Source organism: Hippopotamus amphibius, chromosome 2 (assembly GCF_030028045.1).
Source record: "Hippopotamus amphibius kiboko isolate mHipAmp2 chromosome 2, mHipAmp2.hap2, whole genome shotgun sequence".
NCBI lineage: Eukaryota > Metazoa > Chordata > Mammalia > Artiodactyla > Hippopotamidae > Hippopotamus > Hippopotamus amphibius.
In genome coordinates, this window is record NC_080187.1 from 225,288,683 (window position 1) to 225,311,013 (window position 22,331).

The window sequence follows — 22,331 nt, forward strand, 5'->3', positions numbered from 1 at the left end:
TGTATCAGTTTCCTCTGTGGTTACCTGAGGGTGTGTCTCATGTTTTGGAGAACTGAGGAGATGTTTCTTTTAAAAATAAAAAAATTGTTTTTTCTTTCTGAAACCTGTTTTCACGTGACCCTCCTAACCATAAACTTATTATCATGAGTATAAAGGCCAGTGAGGTAAAAAAAATGTAATACTGAACTGTGGAATAGAACTTGCCATCTAAAAGCTGCATTCTTTAGAGATAAAACTAGTAATCAATTGGAACTCAGCCAAGATATTTGCCAAACATAAGTTTGCATATTTATAGGATAAACAGCAGACGGAGATCTGAGTTTCTAAAGAATAGGGACAGGGCACCCAGGACCTTGCTCCTCCCACCACTCACTCATACTCCTCATACATAAACGCATACGTCGTTATCTGTTCCAAACACAGTCCTTCCGCAACGCAATCATCCTTCCAAATTTCAAGTCGGATAATTCGATCTGTCAACATCCTTAAGTCTTATGTAAAAATAGACTTTTTGGATAGAAAACAACTCATTGCTTATTGAAGTGTATAGTTTCATCTACTTAATTCTTTTTCTTGAAGACTTTGCCACCATGTATTTAACAAAATTTATAGCAACACTCCTGGAGTTTGAATAGATTGTGTTTAGTTTGCTTCTTCTCTTTCACAACATCCACACCACCTGCTATCCAAAATACCAGGGCATCATCCTCTAACAACCCAACATCAGTGACATTGTTAAACTTCTTAACATCGTGAATTTAGGTATTTTTAATACCAGAAGCAAATACAAAGCACACTCTGTCTACATTTTTATTTTGTTAGAACTGTGACAGTGATTTCATTGAAAAAGTTAAAAATCTGTCATATTCTGCTCTCACAGTTAAATAATTATCTGCGGAGAAAGTCAAGCAAAAATTCAGTACCTCATATCTGCCTGAATTATCTCAATATTACTAGATAATTATGTAATCTACTCTTACAATTTCAGATAGCACACACAGCATTGCAATGACAAGGTTTCCACAATTTAAGCAAAGGGATGCCTTGAAATAGGTGGATAATTTGGGCAAAGGACATGCAATTGCTGAAGCAGAAACATAAACTATGAAAACAAAAGAGTATTATAATCTGAATTAGCAATTACGTCCAGTCCACATTTTGCTTCATTGCACATGGCCAGTTTGTAACCATTAGGTTTGTTGATTCTTTGGCATTAAGCAATGACATAACATCATTATAATCATCACACACTCACTAATGCAATTCTTTTCCATTAGTGTGTATTAGCTCAAGTAATAGGCAGACTTAGGGACATTACAGTTTAAATTGGGTAGCAATAATGTAGAAATATTGCTTCCTAATCCAATTCCAAAAATCACCTCATTTTCTTCCCCTGTCCCCCCAATCGAAATACATAGAAAAAAAATTTACTTACACTGCACGATGAGCTGCACCAAGGCTTCTCTTGGTTTCACATTAAATCCATTGTACTGGCTGGTCTGACATCGGTACATTCCTGACATTTCCTTAGACACATTCACAATCCTCAGGGTTCCATCATAACTCTCCATTTGCATTGACCCATCAGGCATCGCAACTTCTTTATCCGCTCTAGACCAAAGGATGATGGGTTTAGGTTTTCCAGTTACTTGACACTGCAGTTCTATTGTGTCTCCTTCTCTGGTGACCAAAGGTGATTTTTCCTGTGGAACAGTCAGATTGGGTGGAACTTGAAATGGGAAAAAGAAAATTTTTCAAGGTTAGTATATACTGGTAAAGCATATTCAAACACAGAAAATCATAAGGAAACAATTTCTGCTGGTTGAAGAAGTGTGACAATTGGGATGACAAAAAATACAGAGACCTTGGGACTAGACCTTGGGAATAAGTGGCACTTACCCTCACTTAAAGTGACTCTAAATTGTTTTCATAGAACTTTCTCAAATGAGGTCTTCAAACATTAGCAAAATAAATAAAGCATTAAATTGGAACAGGAATAGTCAACAAAAGAACAATCTACTCAATGACTTGTCATTATCAGCCAGTAACTGGGTCTTTAACATCTGCATTTCACAGAAGAGTGATCCTACTTGCTGAGGTAAGGTTTAGCACTTCAGTCTTCTGCTTCCTGTGCTGTTATCTCTTACCCAAGGATGCTATAACAAAGGGATAAGAGACATCATAGACTTAGCAAGCACAGTAAATAGGAAAGGGAAAAAGAAGAACCTCCGCAATAAAATCAAATTCTGAATTTGGTTTAGAAGCTGTTGCCAAACTGCTAATGCTTCAGATTTGTTCTCTTCCTCGAGGAAATGAAACGGAACAACGGAATATAATGCCACACTCTGACAATCCAATGCATTGTTCTTTTTGACTTTTAATATTTTTTGACATTTGAATTTCATATAATTTCACTTTAAGACATTTTGAGATCATTGTAAATAGTCTGTCATGATGTTGGCACTGTTTCTGTAAAATTAATTTTAAGTGAGTTTTCAAAAATATATTTCAATAATATAAGAATTTAATTTTCTCAAGTAAAGCTAATTCTGATTTTACTAAAAATATTTATGAGAAAATTAGGTTGATTTTTACAGGAACTTACTTTACTACGCTGGAATATATTTATGTTAGGGTTTGGTGAAAACGAACTAATAAGAGGCAAGTACCACGCAATGAGTTTTCTTACAAACAATATCACGCGTTCCACTGGGAGACTTTTACTTCTCATACAAATGTGTATGAATTCAGAAGTATTTATGCAATAGGACATCTATCAAAAAAGCATGAGCTAAATTGGAATGGTAGAATAAGAATAACCAGAAATAAATGAATAATTCTATCCTGTGATAAAGGTCACACGCTCCCCCTCCTTTGGAGGTAATACTGCATATGGACAAAAAAGCAAAGGTTTTATTCTCCCTTCTAGCATTACTGTACTCCAGTGCCCAGGAAGGAAAACAAATATTATTAACTTTTAAAGTATTTTTCAACTACTGCTGAAATGTTGTTTCTCTTTTTATACACAGAGAAAAATAAATTTGAGTACAAAGTTATATGAGAATTAGTTGACTTGCTATTTAAATATCTTCATGTCTACTTTTTCATTGAATTCCTTCATTTACTTCTAACTAAAAAAAAAAGTTAAATAACGCATAGCATCTTAGAAATTAGAAAATATGAAACATTAACCGTTACCTTCTTGAAGTAAATATATATATACCTAGGAATTGGCATTAACAAAAAAAGTTTAACAAATAGCTGCATTTTTAAAACCTACATGATTAAATAACTTACTCTTGTAAATATAAACAACTAGATAATTTAGCTAAATAAATTGTTCTTTTTGAAGTGAACCACCAGGGAATGATGCAATTCTAAATAAGCATCACCTTGCAACAATAGGATCGAAAGAAGCTGCAATAGTTATTCACCCTCCATAAGAAAGGACAAAGAATAATAGCAATAACCTCAGCATTTAACATTAATTATCTCCCTATTGTGTGCCAGGCATAGGGATTTTACATTTTCATTAATTCTTTTTTTTTAATGGCTGAGTAATATTTTCTTTATCTTTTTGAAGCTCTTTATTGGAGTATAATTGCTTTACACTGTGGTACCAGTTTTTTTCTGTACACCAAAGTGAATCAGCTGTATCTATACACATATGCCTATACGCCCTCCCTCCCACGACTCCCTCCCACCCTCCCTATCCCAGCCCTCTAAGTCATCACCCATCATTGAGTTGATCTCCCTGTGTTATGTGGCAACTTCCCACTAGCGATCTATTTCACATTTGGTAGCGTATGTATGTCAATGCTACTCTCTCACTTCGTCCCAGCTTCCATTTTCATTAATTCGTATGACACTCCTAGGAGCAAATATTTAATATTAAAATTTAACAAATGAGAACACTGAGAATGAGAGGATAAATACTTTGATTTGAACAGAATTCAAATTGAGGCCAATTTATAGCAGGTGGCCAACGTAGAGGTATGAACCCTGAAGCAGCCTGCAGTAAACTGTGGTGTCTGGAATGGATAACTTGTTAGCACTGGACTCCTCTTCTCTTGCTCATAATTTCTCTGTTCTTATAGACAAACTGAACCAGTTTTCTGTGTCCATCTCTTGGTTACTGTCTCAGGGACAATGAAAAAAGAATCAAGGTAGAAATGAGAGGAAGTAAATGACATATGTTGCAAATTACCTTTATCTATCTCATATCTTATATATTTATCTTAAAATTATTTTATATTAAAATAATTTCCATATACAAGTCAAAACTTCTTATAAGTTATACCGCTACAAATAAATATCCAAATTATGATACATTTATGTGAAATAAATGAAAAGAAATTATACATGAAAAGATTACTTAATGGAGTGTTATTATTTGAAATCAGAAGATTTCGTCTCTTCCAAAAACAAGCCACGCGACCTTGGCCAAGCTTAATCATTCTGAGTATGAATTGCTTCATTTGTGAAACTAAAAATTTATACTTTGCCAGCTCCAAGGTTATTACTGTTCTGACTATAGGAACAAACAGTAAAAAGTTAAAGATAGAAGTGAGGTTAATAATAGGTGTCCATTTTCTGACTTAATAAGATGAATATTCAAAGACCTTATTATATTAAGCCAGTTTAAGAAAACTAGATCCTTGACTAATGATATATTTTTTTAAGTTTTTCATGCTAGATAGCTCAAAAACTCCCTTGTAAATGTATGTTCTTCATTTGTTAGGTAAACTTTTCTCCCTATGTAATCAAAATTATAGAAATGTAAACCTCAGTTCTAAACTAGATAAGCCAAAGCCTAATTAAAATACAGTTTACTTTCCATCTCTTCCATGAGGTTTTTTAAATCTTGATTCCAGTTAATCCTTTCTTTGCAACTTTCTTGGCCAAGAAGGTCTTAAAACTTGTCAAAGTTTTTATAGGCTTCTCTCTCTCTCCACATTAAATTTTTCACTCTCTAGAATTCTCTAAATTATTATTATAATTTTTTCTGTTAGGAGATTTTGTTTGTTCTCACAAACATCTCTCTGTTTTGTATGTTTATAATATGAATTCCAACTTTACTGCAAGGTTCTTCCAGTCAATGACTGCAGCCTACTGCTATTTTCCAAAAGTCTTGCAAATCCCCAAACCTAAGCACTATTTATTTCTTGACTTAGTTCTTAATTATCAGGACACTTGATCTGCTAATTAAAAACCACAGACTTTTCTTTGTTTCACCATTTCTTCTCACTCACCGCTTCTAGTCAGCTGCTTTGGTCTCTCTATCAAAAATACCTCTCATATCAGCCTATTTCTTTGCATGGCTATGGGTAGATTTCTTAGGACAAGTCAGCATTATCTCTTCTTGAGACAGTGTCTTAAGTCGTCTTTCCGCCACTAGTCTAATTCTTCCGGGCCTCCTGCTTCCATAAACTTTATCATCATGAATACACTCATGTTCCTGTAACTATGAAAACTTCAGACCTCAATGAGTGTGCTCATTAATACTGCTTTAATTAAAAAAAAAAAAAAAACTGAAAACAGCCTGACAGATGTATTTAAAAATCATGGTATAGTCACATAACAGATTATGATGCAGCCTTTTAAAACTATGATGTAATAATATTTTTATAGACAAAGATATTTATATTGTTAAGCAAGAAAAGCATGCTATGGAATAGTATGAATAGCTATGACCACTATTAAAAAGTGAGTAAAACATGTTACTGAGCAGTATGTGCAGTATCACATTTTTACATAAAAAAGACACATGCCAATGACACAACAGAGAGCTTCTTAACAGGTGAATATACATGATTCGTCTTTATACTCGCAGCATCCCACACTATATTTTACACATAATAGGAACTCAGTAAAAATGCTTATACCAGATGTACAAATTAAGACAGTGAGGCAGCTGAGCACTGATTTAGGGAAGAGAACAAGACTTACATGGGGAAACATGTAGAGGAAAAGAAAGCCCAGAATGAACTATAACAAAACACTAACAGTGGTTCTCTCTGAGTCTGGGATTATTGGTAAATTTTATTTTTTTGATTATTGTCCTTCATTTTTCCCTCTTCTACAATATATACTATGCACATTAGCATATTATAGGCTTCAAGAAGCCCAGAGAAACTTCCATACAACTAGCAGAATCTCCTCTAAAATATATTGTTAGTACAGATTTCACATGCAGTAGATCTTGAGATTTGTGAAGGTGTGTGAGAGATGAGAATAAAAGAAGGATTCTCATACTTTTCCTTTTCTTTCTCCTTTCATTTAAGATTTGGATAGAGAAGTTGTAAATTCAAAAAACAAAGAGAAAACAAACAAAAGAGCCAATCTGAGGACACGCCATTTAATTTTTGATATTTTTTATGTTCTCTCTAATCAACTAAATTAATTTTTCTTAAAATATTATCTCACAATGAAAACATTACGTAGAAAAATTTGAAATGTCTGCACCTTGTGTGATTTATTTGTAATGCACTTGCTAGAAAAAAGTCCCTCCTAATAAAAACACAAAGATACATTCTTTGACATACAGTCTACACACTACCCTTGCTTTCATTTTTCTTAGTCCGAAATGCTACTGTAGGAGATGCTATAATAAGAGGAACTTAAAAAACATGGTATGGCACCAAAACTTTGCATTCCAGACATACAAAAAAAAATAGACAAGTAATAAAAGCAAACTGATTTTGTCAACTTTTCTGCTGTATCACAGAGTGTAAAATAAAGTAAGTTTAGAAAATAAAAATGCTTCCATTTCTTCATTGCGGAGAAAGGTGAGAAAATTTAATCTTTAGTTTTTACTCGAAAATGGCTGGCTTATTTTTCCTTCCTCCAAAGAATACAGGGGAAGATTAGTTCATCTCAACTATATGAAAAAACATGTCATCTGAAACAAAGACAAAAGAATATGCTTATTATGAATTTATTGGTTTAAATAATACGTATAGTGCTACTTTAATAGCAGATGTATAAATAAAAGATATACTTCAAATACATTATAATTTTTTTATAATAAACTAAGTTATAAGTAGAATTGTCTCCAGAAAGACAAACAGACATATTTTCAAGAATCCTAAAATAAGTATGACACAAATTTAATCGTATTTGAATTTTGGGGGAGAAGTAATTTATAGCACATTTGTATGTTCTAGAGTAGAATGTATAATCTATATTTAAAACATAAATAAGACTAAAATATTGTGTTTATGAAAGTGAACCCCAGAAATTAGCATTCAAGAATTCTCATGCTGAATAGGTATATATAAACACATGTTAAAAAGCTAAGACTCAAGTAAATAGTGAATTTGTAGATTCACCTAATCCAAATGAACCAAATTTACTGTATTTTTTTAACCTTCAACAACAACAGGTGAGGTAAAAAAAATTATTACAGACTTGATGTGAGTTTCATTCTTGGTGATCTACGGATTTGAATCTCCAGCATTAGCAACACTCTTACTGCAGACCACACAGTTTTAAAGGAAAGATATTTCTAACATCCTTGAGTACTTTCTCAGTGTCTGAGTCAGCAGTTCTCAATTTTTCCCCAACACATTACAGATTAGTTTTGTAAGCATGAGACTTGCACATGGATATAGTCAGATGTTGAGGTTTAAAAAAAAAAATCACAAAATAATTTTACATGGAAGTAAAGAACTGAATAGTTTGCAGTTACAACCAGTATCAATGGTACATCAGTAATGTCTTCTCATGATGGACAATGGGATAAGCAAGATAAGCCTTTGGTTAAATGAAATTGTCAGCATCTTGCTGGAACTCCACTCAGTCCTCTTCCATTCAATTAAATATCTTCAATGTAACTTAGAATAAAATCAACACTGTAATCTATATTTTAAAACCTCCAAACACTAATAGTGGAACTATTCTCATTCTCATGTACCTCATAGCTGATACAATGAACACCCCACTAAGATCTGTAATAACTGCCTTAATACATGGAGCTTATAAGAATACGTGGTCACTGGGAAATAGTCATACGGTGATAGAAGGTAAATTTGAGAATTCCCTTCAACTTAAAAATAATTCTAATCCAAATCTCCAAAATACTTTTTAAACTAATAAGCTCAATCCATTTTCTTAATAATTGTATGCCAATTAAAATATACAGTGCGATGTGCTTAAAAAATATTCAAGGTGACAAAAGAAATCCAACATGCCAGACTCCTCACTTATTCATGGATTTGCTCATATTTGCTTTCTTTTAGAGACGTGATAGGTAGCAATATTTGACGAAAGACAGAGACACTCTAGAGCTCATTTCTCATGAAAGGAAAAATTGTTGCCAATGGATACTTCCTGTTTTGTAAAAATGCAGACATGATATGGTGATTTATATGATATGCAGCACATAGAATATTTTTGCAGTTGTTGTTTTAAAATATGCAGAACTTCCCTGAGCCACAGGTTAATATAATATAAAAATATATTGCATCACTGCACTTCCTTCTGAATTATCTACCCCCATATAAATGAATCACTAAAATCTAATTACAAATGCTTCTTTCTCCTTCTGGAAAAATCTTACCATTTTTTAATTAATCTTTGTTAAAAATCCTATTATTCTACCATTCAAATAGCTTCAGTAGCTCCCCATTTTCTAGAACAAATCTAAATCCATGTTATCTTCCGTGTTATCTGCCAGCCCTTATTAAGCCATAGCGCTTCTGTGATAAACTCTCTATTCAATTTTGATTGCTCTCTTGATCAGCTGAACACTTGGTTTATTCCCTACTCCTTGCCTTCCTTCCTTCCTTCACTCCAGGAATGACTTCCCCATCAGCACACCCATCCAACGATTCCCCATTCTTCTGAGGCCCAAACGAAACTTCCTGTTCTCTTAAGTCTTTCCTGATTTCTCTATCTTTTATTCATCCTCCATGTCTCTGAATTACAGTGTGTCTGATTTATTCTATCTATAGCATGACAAAATGTCCACTCTCTTACACATGTAGCTAAAATATTCGGAGGTCAGTATCAGGCTTGATCTATTCGCTCAGAAATACCTCCCACACCATGGGATATTTTAAAGCATTTTAGAGATGCTTAATAAATTCTTGATGGATTGATGAAGCACCAATCAAGGTTACTAAGCAACCAAAGTAAGAAAACCATTGATGAATAATCACCTCTTGATTATCCAAGGCTTAATTATAAAGCATATAAATTTCAAGATCATTTTTCATACATGAACTGTTTCTGTTTTTAATTAAAAAAACACAAAAACAATAGGTTTTCATAACGTTAGTAATTATACTAGACTTTAATTTGGGCACAGTAATGATACAGGGAGGTAAAATAGTGGAAGTATTTGGCAGTATTGAGTAATTTGTCCACGCTATGGCTTTCCTCTATCATCCATTAAAAAAAGGCTAGTTAGCTCTACAAGAGAAAGTCCATTTGGACCCAAATTTTAAGACTTGTATTACTTACAGTCTTGTGGGTAAATCATATATGAAATAGCCACTTATTTTTAAACATGCCGTCATGGCGTATGGTAAGCCTACTGTTTTTGTCCATAAAATGAATAAGCATAAATATACTTCTTATCATACTCTGTAAATAAAAACTGCCTTTTTTGCACTGAGGCACATACTTTTTTTTTGACTCACCTATAATAAATCAGGAGATGCTAATAAAACAGGATTGACAATGTTTTACAAATCTAGCTATAGAGCAGGGAGAAAGCATGTATTAAAAACAAGCATGAGGTTAAAATACCACGGCATTTGCACTTGGGAATTCTAAGGGGAAATGTGTACATGTGTGCACGCACACACACACACACACACACACACACACACACACCCAATACACACACACATGCACAATGCTTATTTTTTAAAGAGTTATAGAAAATCTTATTACAATGGTATTGTTCGTAATTTGAAACATATGGGGAGAGGCAGGATCCTGAAGGGGAGCAACTCCGGAGGGTTTAGTATTAGAAGATGGAGGACATGCAGTGCCACTCAATCAGGAAAACAGGTTTGGCAGGCGACAGTTGTGGCTGTTCCAACTTCCCTCTCCCAGCAGGTGTTGCTATGGCACAAGAATAGTCTCCGAGGGATTCAGTGGAACACAAAGTGTAAGAGGAAAAAGCAAAACAGAAAATCATTCTCTGAGTGGCATTCATGTTTTCTCTGCTACACAAGCTACAAGGCCCGTTGCAAATAAACACAGGTTCTATTCTTGCTGCCTCATAAACAGATAAGTGAATGGGACCTTAAGCTGGGGGTGCTTATGTAGCATTTGCTTGTGTCCTTTTCAAGGATCTTGAATTGCTATGATCTTCACATAATTGGGTTTTCTAACTTGAGCTCATGATAAAATATTTTCTAGAATCATTAATATAAATCTATATCAAGAAGACAATTTTCTACTAACATTTTTGGGAAGAGATGTGAAAGCATACCTTTTTTTCTGGGTTTAACCTCCCTTTCCTGACTTATTGTATGTGTTTCTCATGTACTGAAATACAGAAACGAATGACAGTCACTGACTAAATATGTAAAGTCTCACATGTGAATAAACTGTTTTCTTTGAGACAACTAAATACAACAAAAAAACAGGAACAAGATAATTCTGCTTGCTAGTGACTCAAATTATAACATTTTAGCAAGCTAGGAATCTTAACTAGGCTGAGAATGCTGGAAGGAAAACAGGTACGTGCTTTTCTCAGTAACAAGAAAGGAGATATTATGATAGTTAAAACATGAAATACAGTGCTAAGATCTTTAATTACTAAAATATGACCAGATTATTTGATGGTTAAGAATTTAAACTTTACAAGTTAAATACCACGTTATAAACATGTATTATACAAACTAAAGGTAACAAGCAGGAGAGAGTCCTATAGCTTAAGTTAGCTCAGAGATTCTCAAATTCCTGTAATTCTGACATTCCATAAATTTGCGTCCTTGCTTACTCACTCTTAAAAATGGTGCCACGATTTACCCAAATGTATTTCAATATACCAAATATATTAAATATATTATCCAAATATACTTAAATGTTGTATAAATGCACTATCCCTTAAATTAACATTTTGGGAGTAACAAAAGCAGAACTGCATGTATGAGAACTTATGCCCTAGGTTGGAGCTATTACCCATTCACTTTAACACACATTTTAGAGCCCCTCACATAGGTAAATATGCTTAAGACTAGGGGCAAGATAGATAAACTAGAACTTTACTTTTAAAACTTTCAGTATGCATTGTGGAAGCTGATATTATATAGGGAAAATTCTCAGTAACTGATAAATGCTTATAACCATTTTTAAATCAGAAGGCCTCTTATAATTTGTAGAGTTTGAAAGAGTTGTAAGTGTACAAGATTAGACAGTTGACTTGGACACAGGGACTAACCACTTACTTGCTATGCAACCTTGGATTGTCTTAATTTGTTTTCTCATCAGCAAATAAGGCTGAGGAAAAGGAGAATTTAATGAGAATTTAAAGTTAAAATGGCATAATGCACATTAGACCGTCCTCTGAAGTGTAAAGTATTTCAAGTTGTGTAATATACTTGTAAAGAGCAAGACTCAGGTCTCGCAGCCTAGATTCAGATCTTAGCTCTACCACCTACCAGCTGCATGGCCTTGGGAAAACTATCTAACCAGTAACCCTCAGTTTAAGTAAAGTGAGCATAATATTACCTACTTCAATTTTCTTTTCTTAGAATTAAACAGTATAATACATATAAAATCTTGAGCACAAGGTCTATCGTATAGTGAACACAATATATGTTAGCTATATTTTCTCCTCAATGCCTTTTATTAGAGTGATATCAATGACTGCATTTTATTGTTCTGCATGCATTTCTCTACTGAGGGCAGATATTTTGTTTTATTCATACCTGTGATGTCTCAAGTACTAAAACATGGGTACACAAAGGGTCAACAAAATATTTTATAAATTTTATATATATATATATAATTACCATTGTCAGCTGTCTTGGAAATACATGTTCATTTCAGATGTGTACACTATTTGAAGAGGATAACATTTTGGAAAGAACAGGAATGAACCTTTTCAATCTGAGTAGTCAGAGGCATCCCCCAAAGCCATCCAAGGAAAGAAGACTGCAGATTTCTGCCTTTAGGTATAATAATTTGATCTGTGTATTTGGATAGTATTATAAAATGGCACGTAATACAGACATCCTAGCTCTCATTCTATTTCTATGAAGTAATGAGGTTTGGACATTCCTAAATACATCTATTTCTCCCTTATGAAGATGACAAAATGTCAGTGCTGTCCATTTTCACAAAGGTCAGGGTGTTGCCATGAAAACTGGGGACCAATAAGTAAAAAGGAACTGCCTGATCATGTTAATTATGTGATTGCTTCTCTGTAGATGAAGGAATTCTAAATTAAAAGGAGGAGAAGCGATAAATTATATATGAAATATGCAATGAAAGCATAGCAAAAGAAAGATGCTTTAAAGAAACCCACAATTTATTTTATTTTCTAGAGCAACTGTTGCTTACAGTGATAAACCCTTCAATGCCGAATGGCTAGAAAAATCAATTTACTTCTATAATAAAAAGGCCATTTGTCTCCTTGTAGAATCCATGTGACATTGTCTGGCCTCTTATAAATGATCACTCTAACAATGCCTGTGGTTTACAAATTCCCCAATTACATCACTGATTATGTACCACTGAATATGCCTTATCCTGTGGAAATAGACACTACCGCCATTTTAATAAATGTTGTGACATAAAACGAAGCTGGCTCTTTCATGCTTTGTCAAGAGCAAAGTGAAAGAACCAGTGAATACAATGTTCCATCAACAGATCAGGACCACATGTTCTTTAGAGCAAATGAGGTTTAATTAACAGATTCATTAGTAGACAACTGGTCATTTAAAACATAGAAGGAGGCTTTTCTTATAACATGCAGAGACTTTATTAATAAATATTCTACAAGAGCATGATTGCATTTTATGATCCATTCTGCCCATCTGTAGAAGTATAGAATGCTACAATAAAAATATGCGCCTAATTTTAAAACCACATAAAAACTCATATAACGTCATTGATTGGAATGATATATAACTCATTCTAAGCTAGTAAGTGTGTGAACAGAGTTTAGTACCATTTTATTAATATAGTTTTACATTCCATTTTATTCCTAAACAAAGGTATTTCCGTTTAAATGTTACCTAACTATATTTTGTTCAAAAGTGTTATTTAGATAGTCTTGGTAAAAGTGGACTACTTATGTTTCATTTATAGTGCACTGTAATTCGTACTAAACGCATTTTAGAGTGCAGACATTTGAACTGCTTGTCATTTTATTATTTCTACTTCGCATATTTAAATTACCAATAGATTTCATATTGTGCGTAGAACCTTTTTTAGAGTGCAGTGATTTGCTTTTCATCTCATATATTTTTAATCTCATCATTATTATGATAGAAGATCCCTAAAATTTGGGAAATTCTGATTTATTTATCTGATTTATTTTTGTACTCGAGAGGAATCTTGTGTCCTCAGTTCTTCCCTTCCCCTGCAAATTACTGTCTTGTCCCCTTTTGTAAAGTTTTCAGTTCTGAGCGTAGGCTGTCTCTTAGGTGGACTTTCACCCAACAGGACCACCCAGGTTCCAATTCTTTAGCCAAAGAGGTAAGAAGGCAGACATGCCATGATTCGAGCTTTCTTAACAAAAATATTTACATTTCTCACAGTTTATCTCTGGAACCTGAAATCTCATTACATGTGCTCGTTGCATTGAGAAGCTGTGTGTTTTGTGTAGAGAACCTGGGTTTTGTAGTCAGAATTGACCTATGTTCAACACTTTGAAATGCTTCAGCATATGCTAATGCTTTGCTTCTTAAACTGGGTGGAATTATACATGTGTGTAAACTATTTAAGCTTCATGCTTATAACTCATACATTTTTCTATGTTTCTGTTTTGTTGCTATAAAAGTTAAAACAAAAAAAAACTTCGCCATAGACCACGTGATCTACACTGGTGTGCTGCAAGTGTTAATGTATAGCCTAGGGTCATTCATGCCACTCAGGAGTACACATCATTAGGTGGGGTTAGGTGGGGTTAGGCAGCGTTTTCAAGACACAAACCCTGGGTCCACTCTTCTCCGAAAGCTAGGACAAGTATCACCATGTTGAGCTGCACTAGAGAATTTTTAACCTATCATAACACTGAAAGTGGCCTCCTTCGGTGAAATGAAGATTGTTCAATCTATGCACTAGGTTAGACTAGAGGAAGGCCTTGCCCCCTCTGAGTGAGAGGGATATGAAATGGGCAAATGAGACCCGACATCCTAATACTCTCTGAAGTGGTGTTCTCAGAGTAGGGGAGAGCGCTGTGCCCTGCCATCAGCCCAACACATGGTCCCAGGAACCCACTAAAACGCTACCTGAGTTCCTTTTAGAATATTCTAATACCTGCCTACAGTGCTTTTTTTCATGCAAGGCACTTGTCAAAAGGTATAACTGAATATCAGAATCACCTGAGATAGTAAAGGGACATACCCATTTAATGTAAGATGCTGCAAGCTTATACTGAATTCGGAATCTGAGACTGTAAACTTGAATCAGGATATGGCTATAGGAAGTGAACAAATACCTAAGCTTTGGGATCCCATTTCCCTCTCTATAAATGAAAGGTACTAGATAATCTATAAATGTCCTCAGTATTTAAAAATGATGCCAATAACTGAGACATTTAGAAATCTTTTTTAAATGTTTTAAAAGTAAGTATCTGGGGACCTGTCCCAATAATTTTGTATTTCTGTTTACAAATAGACATTCAGAACTCATAAATATCCCCAAATTGTGCCACCAAAATCCTAATTGTAATGATTTTCTAAGTTTATTTAATCTCTTTCCTAACCTCACTGATATCCCACGAAGAAGGATGAAAAATTACGGCTATGAAAATTAATGAAGCCCTTTTTATAAGCAGATTTTGATGGGGAAAGTCCTTTGCACTAATGACAGTTCTAAATTCTGCTTTGGCGCTATTGAAAGAAATAGCTTTGATTTAAGACATTCCAAGCTGTTAAATGAAACCTAGACACTACAAACAAATTATGTCACTATAATAATTGTTCTAGCTAATTCCAGAGATCTGGGATTCTAGATCTTTTGCTATCACATAGAGCAAAATGGTGATCAAACTGTTAGTCTATGGATCTAATCTCTATGGATACTTTCACTAATTTCTCTGTTCTTGATAATGGTAGTTTGGTAGTGTCATCTAAAAATAACATTAAAATTCCTAATTTATCATAATTATATCAGTAGTGAATCTAATACCACTCCCCACACCTCTACCTTCTCCTCTAGTCAAGAGATGCAGAGTGAGTCCTGGTATTATAGCTTTAAATAATATACCCTGATTTACATTTATTCTTAACTATAAATTTGATGGAAACATTTATTCACCATCAGTTAATGAATATAATTTTTGTAGCTCTTTCTTTAACGCATGTAAATTATTGCTAGTTATAATAATAAGTGCAAATTATGGAACTAACTAATGGTGTTCAGTCCTCTAGATTAGAGGAATCTCTATTCAGTCATTCAAAATTCAAATAGTTTCCATGTCTCCATTGCTTGCATTTATAAATGGACGAAGGGTACAGGAAACATAAATTGGGCATTCTTTCCTGTTTCTCACTTACCTGCTCTTATCTCAACATAATCTGGGAATTTCAAGAAGTGTTTAATTCTGCCAAGAGAAGGAAATCCTCAACACGTGACAAAGTAATCAGACAATAGCTAATCAACCACTGTTAAAGTATAGCCTGGGGAAGAAAGTGTTGGATATTTTAAGGAGATAATTGAAGGAAAATCATAAATCTGATATTATTTTCATAATTAGAGAGGTTCAATTTTATGAGAAAATTCTAATATAAAAATATGATTAATGTTTATTCAACTACTATAGAAGATAGAGAATTAATTTAATGCAGCCTAACTTTGCAATTTATGCTCTCCCCAAAAATAAGCAGTAGAAATAGTGATATAATTTATACTTCTCAAAACAGCTTATATCTTCCTGACAAGGCCAACTAAAAATGTTTCAAATATCCATCTCACTTCTGTAAATGATCTCACCGAAAAGAGAATTAGTGTAATTGTTCCCATCTGTAAATCTCTGTCTCTCATCCTTTCCCTCTTACTTTCTGTTTCCTTTCGACACACCTTGTCTCCTTAAATTCTCAGTCCTCTCGTTTGAAAAAAATAAGAGCTCGCTTCCACTATCAAAGTCCATGCATCAATATTAAAAACCTGAAATAAATATAATCTTCACATGCCTCTTCCTGCTGATGAAAAGGTATTGAAGGCTCTACAGATTCTGTAAATACAGGAAGATTCCCACTGGATATTCTCCTCTTTCACTTAGTTTCCACTGACCACTCTTTTTTCCACTGTCTTCATGGCTTCTGCTTTTTCCACCATGTCCTTGGACATTTTTTGTTTTTGCTTCACACTCTCTTCTTAGATAAGCTCACCCACTTCTCATTAAGGCAATTGCTTGTGAAGTCCATGTTCTACATCTGACCTTTCTCAACGATTATCAAACCCTACTTTCTAATTGGTCACCAGAAACTTGAGGATGACTTACCAACCCTTCAGGTACAACGAATTCCAAACTGATTTGTGCTCCCAAACCTTTCCTTAAATCCCTCATTCAGACCTAACATTCCTCACTCAGAATGTGGCACTACCATATTCTGAACTGAAGTATAACATTTTGGAATCATAGAAGCATAACATGCTTTGGAAGGAATGGAAGAAGTCATCTAAGCAAAGGGCTTTCAACTATACGTGCTTAATACTGTGTGCACATGTATATATTGTGAACTTGAGTAAGAATCCCCTGTCCAAATTTAATCTTAGATAGAATTTCTATATATAAAAGAGAGATATGTTTTGTTCTACATGAAACTGGAAGGGAAATAAAAAGGGGTAAAATTCTCAGCTGGTTACTTCCCTTCCCCCTGCAGTTCACTAGCCCTTGAGAATAGTTTTTAAAAATCTCTAGTTACCATTGGAACACCATTTAGAAATCAGTTACCCAGCTGATCCCTTTATTCTACAGATGGAGAGTTTTGGGGTCCAGCCAGACCCAAGGTCACAACACTATTAAGTGGTAACTTTGGGCCTGGACCCAAGGCCAGGGCTCTGCACACACTAAGCTGCCTGATGTCAATCAGGCACTCTTCCAAATTGACTTGAGAGCGTTGGTCACTGATGTAACTGCCCCTTGACGAGGTTGTGAGTGTCCCTCAGCAGCCCATCTGATTCCCAACAACCTCTTCAGCTGAATAAATAGTCTCCCCACCAGCCCGATCACCACACACACACTCCAATAGGTGGAATCTTTTTTTCTTATATTCCTTTTTTTCTATTCTGTTTCCTCAAACTCTTTCTTAAAAGGATCCTAAAGCTGTGGTAGAGAGAAAAGGAATCTAAGATGCAGAGAGGTTACCTGACTTCTCAGATGTAGTTTACATACGAGTCTCATGCTTTTCTACCAGCTAAGCCTTCTGTATCTTTCCCTCTCTCATCTGACACATCCACAAAGTAATGCACATCCCCACTGCCTTAATTTACTTCCTAAAAAAATTTTCTGCCTCCTCGCTCACATTATCGCTAAATGACTCACTGAACACCTCCTCACAATGCAAAGGTAGTCTGCAACGTTGGGGAAACAGAGGAAACGTTTTCTTTGCCCAATTGATTGATTGTGAAGCTTCTGAAATGTCCCCTGAAACTCTCTTCTATTTCTCCACCGTCTTTCCTCTAACTGTCTCTTTTTGGAACACTGCGGATTCAACCACTGAACAGGCCCTCCAAACACCAACCCAGTCATGCTGCTACTTTGATAAAAGTTCTGTGGTCATTCTCGATTGGGTGAAGGAGATCTAATTAAATTCATTTCCTTCTAAGATCTAGTGCCATATAATCCCCATTCTTAATCCAGCTAGGATGCCATTTGTTCTATGGAACGCCTGCTGAATAGATTCAATAATTTTATCCTGTATGCTTCTGTATCACTCTGATCGTTTATAAAGCAAATGCTTGACTTTACCTGTTAATAAAAATTTTCAAGTGAACGTGATATAAAATCCATGAATTAGATCCTTTACATTTTTATTTCTTCCTATAGCGCCTTTCCTATAGTGGTTGTTGAATCAATATTCTCAGGGTTGAATGTGTACTGCATTTCATGAATTAATCCCAGAAGTGTGGATGACAGCTCTACTTAATTTCTCTTTGCCATATTAAAACACTTGGCACTATTCCTACTTGAACTGTCAGTTAACCCTGCCTCTCAAATTTAAATTTCTAACCGCAATCTTCCTCCACTAAAACCAGATTATTTAAGGCTTAGGGCTTGTGAAATAAGGGTCAGATACACCCAATGCAAGGAAAAAAATACCAACAACTTAAGCTGTAAATACTGTGTTCACCTCTTGTGGTAGGTTTCCTATTTTTACTGAGGAAACTTCTGAAGTTTCAGAAGTCTCTGTAAACTGCTCTCATTTGATTTAATACACCTTTATTTTGTATAATTTTAGCAATTTCTCTCCTAGGTCATTTAACATACTCTAGCGTGGCCTTGGTAAGCCTTCTGGAGGTATCTTTAAAAATATTCAAGTTTGGATTTTTGACTGTTTGTATGGTTGATATCAACGGGGAACTTAATTTAGTGTGAGTATAACCATTTTTAGAAAACTTTGCTATTATTTTTGTCTCATGTAGAAAACCTGCATCAGCCATAGAACAATGCAAGACTAATATAAATGAGCAGAAGATACAATTCCAAATTATTAAATAAATTTTTTATAAAACACATTTAATATCAAGAGTAAAACCTATTTTCTAATAAGCAATTTGAAGCATAAAATATTCTTCTTGGTAAGCTTTTCTATACCTCAATATGAATTTTATAACTATGCCTATCATGTAGGCTGACATTAATACCATCATTTACTAAAAAAACACAAATGAATGGAGTTAGGTATCTCTACAAGTATTCTATAGCCCAATATTTCCTAAGGAATGTTCTGTGTACATGGTCAATAAAAACAGTATTTTGCAGTTCATTTTTTTCTCTGGTAAGTTCATTAAGCACAACAGCAATTTAAGGGCCTGAGAGACACAGTAAAGATACCTGCTAGCCACATTTAGTCCCAGTTCCAATGCTATAGGTGAAGAGGCATTTTCAATGCCTATGAAAAGAAAGTGGGAAAGGCTGTAGAAGAGATAATTCAATGTTTTTTAGGGTGATAGTTTCCCTACTGACACCATGATTTAAACACTATCTTCTTTCTGGCCCTTATCAGGGACAGATATAATACCCCTCCCAATAAACACAAGAGTCAACTGAGAGAGGGGAATTTTCCATCTGTATGAAACCAGTCCTGCCTAAAGCCAGGGTGAAAAGTAGCCAACCATGCATTCAGAAAAGAGGAAACTGTTTCCATAACCAGGAGACTCTAAAGTCCAGAGTATAGATCTCATTGTTTTAAAGGTGTGTTTGTTTTTTCTTAAGTTGTTTCCTCAGCCATTCAAAATTTAAATATATGTATATAGAAACAGATTAAGAAACAGGTGAAAGAGTCCACAAACAGAATAGAGACAGCAGCAGAAAATCGTGTATGCTAGGAACGAGACGGGCAATTGCAAAGTAATCTCAGGAATCCTTGCAGCATAATTCTAGAATGTGGGCACCCTCAGAGAGAGTGATCCATTTAACAAGGAGCCCAGTAAAATATAGTTGACCCTTGAACCACATGGGTTTGAACTGTGTGGATTTTCAATAAACGCATACTACAGCACTACATGATCCCGGGTTGATGGCGTATGAGGATGTAGAACCTTGGATACGAAGGAACCTCGAATATGGAGGCACGACTATAATATTATACTCAGATTTTCCACAGCTCAGGTGTCAGTGCCCCTACCCCCCACGTTGTTCAAGGGCCAACTGTGTATACATACATGAGAAATAAGGAATAACAGATTTCTGCCTCAATCATTAGAAAATATATTGTTTGTATAGATAAATTGTATGTGGATTTAACTTAATTTCCTAGCAGGTTCACGAGTTGAGCTTTGTTATGATTTTATTTCTTAATTAATAGGATTTCAGAAGCCTAGGTTAGAGGTTATCATGCTATGGCCAATGGGCAAAATATGGTCCACCACTTGTTTTTGTAAATAAAGTTTCATTGGAACAAAGTGGTACCCATTTGTTTTATTGTCTGTGGCAGCTTTCCTACTATATTAGCAGAGCAGAACAGCTGCAACAGAAACCATATAACCCGAGGAACTGAAAATATTTACTATCAGACTCTTTACGGAAAAAGACTGCTGACCTCTGTTCTCCATCATTAGTTTGCAGGTCATGGGTTGACCCTCGCAATTTTGGCCTTAAGGAAGAAAGTGCACTTTTCTGTGTCCTGTAACTCAGGAACCAATTACACAACTTTTGACTACATGGAAGCCTCCTCTGATCAAATCATTGTCAGGTCTTACTTATGACTTCCTCTTACATAAAATGACCTATCACTCATGATAGTCATTCTATAAAACTTGAGTTCTAATCAGCAGAATTTCATGAATTTCCACTCCTCCTTAACTTGAAAAGGGCAAAGAAGCAAATCCAATTAAGAAGACAATCATTTGTCTTGTGCTTTCATACTCATTAACTATTCTTATTAATTGTGTACCACAGTCCTACATTATCAAGAACTTTCATTTTGCAGATGTGAATACTTGCACAGACACTTAACTGTCATAATTATAGTAACTCGTCAGGTGGTTGGCAGCAAAGACAAACTTTCAAACTAATTTTCTCAGTGTGTTACCTTCTCTGTGCACATATGCTTAAGTTGCTGCCTCTGGTTTAGTCCTCTAAATCTTGCTCCATTTTCTGCTATATAAAATGTCCCTGAACTCTAACAGAGGAGAAAAAAATCATCAAATTTGTATTGCGTCTTCTGCTATATTTGCCCACCAGAGGTCTCACCACGGAATTCCACAGATGACCAGGCTCACTTTATATTTTCTAGGCATGATGCAGATGCTTCAGAGTTTACTATAGACCTGTAAGTTTTCAGGTCATGAAAAGAATACATGCAAACTGAAGAGCACCAAAGGACTTTATGCAGAACAATACTGGAGGAAGCAATGGAATATTTTTCAGCAAGCCCTCTGAAAATTAAAAATCTATCATAACAATTATACTTACGTAAATGAATAACAAACAAGTAATATTTTAAGGGTTGATTTTAACTGCTGCCAAAATTTTAGGCTAAAATTTACATGCATTTTCCAGTAAGTATGTGAAGGATTTTCATTTTACAAGATTTAACTGAAACAATTAATATTTCAGGGTATTTAATTTTTTAACTGAGAACTTTACAACAATTACTACAAGGCTTTTTTAAAGTTACCTGCAGTCTAGCCACATAAAATATAGCTTCATTAATGATAATAATAAAATTGAAATAAACCAATAAAACTTGCTTATATTAATATCAGTTAATTTTAATCCTAGAGTAAAAAGCAAGAAATAAAGAATCACATAACATTTCTGGGAATTTCTTCATCCTGTATATTTTGCCAAATGTAGTCTCCCTTCACTGTCACTGTCACAATGCTATTTCCATCAAGATTTAACTCAAATATCATTCTTCTGTGGAATTTTCCTGTGCCCACATAGACAAAAACATTCACAATTCCTATAGAAGTCAGATCAAACCTTAAGCACGGTGTCCACGCCACTATATATTGTGCCTAATTTTTAAAGCATCTGACAACAAAGTAATTTGACAACTTAAGGCCCATTGCCTGTCACCATGAGATATAGAGTCAGATACCGGGCCACAACACAGTAAAAGAACCTGCAAGGAACAGGAATTTTAAATAGAGAGAACAACAAATGCTCACAATAAAACAATTTTCGTACCTGCAGAACCAGGAGGAAAAAAATATTTCTAATGTTGAATTAATGTGAAAAGAAAGCATAATCTATTATACATATATCATAGTTTTTATTATTCAATCAGATACATGGGGCAAACTCCAAAATACATGTAGCTTCTCTCTTCAAAGTTTTTGTTTTAAATCAAATCACTGTCTTTTAAAAATATTAGTAACTCTGTAAACTAGGATTTCCCTTCCTGAGATATTTTATATTTCAGTTTTAAAGTCCTCAAAAACATATCTAGAGATGCAGTTCTGTCATTTAAAGAAACCATTTTCAAACTGTTAGGCAGAAGTGCCTTATGCTACCTCATTCTCCT

At 34.6% G+C, this 22,331-nt stretch overlaps 1 protein-coding gene across 1 annotated transcript in view; it reads right to left on the reverse strand.

Annotated features, from left to right (window-relative positions):
- The window catches only part of MDGA2 (MAM domain containing glycosylphosphatidylinositol anchor 2), a 777,847-nt gene that overhangs the window by 181,399 nt on the left and 574,117 nt on the right, over positions 1–22,331 (reverse strand). Inside the window, exon 8 of the mRNA XM_057722267.1 lies at positions 1,436–1,729. Coding sequence (XP_057578250.1) covers positions 1,436–1,729 — 294 coding nt within the window. The remainder of the gene's footprint in view (positions 1–1,435; positions 1,730–22,331) is intronic.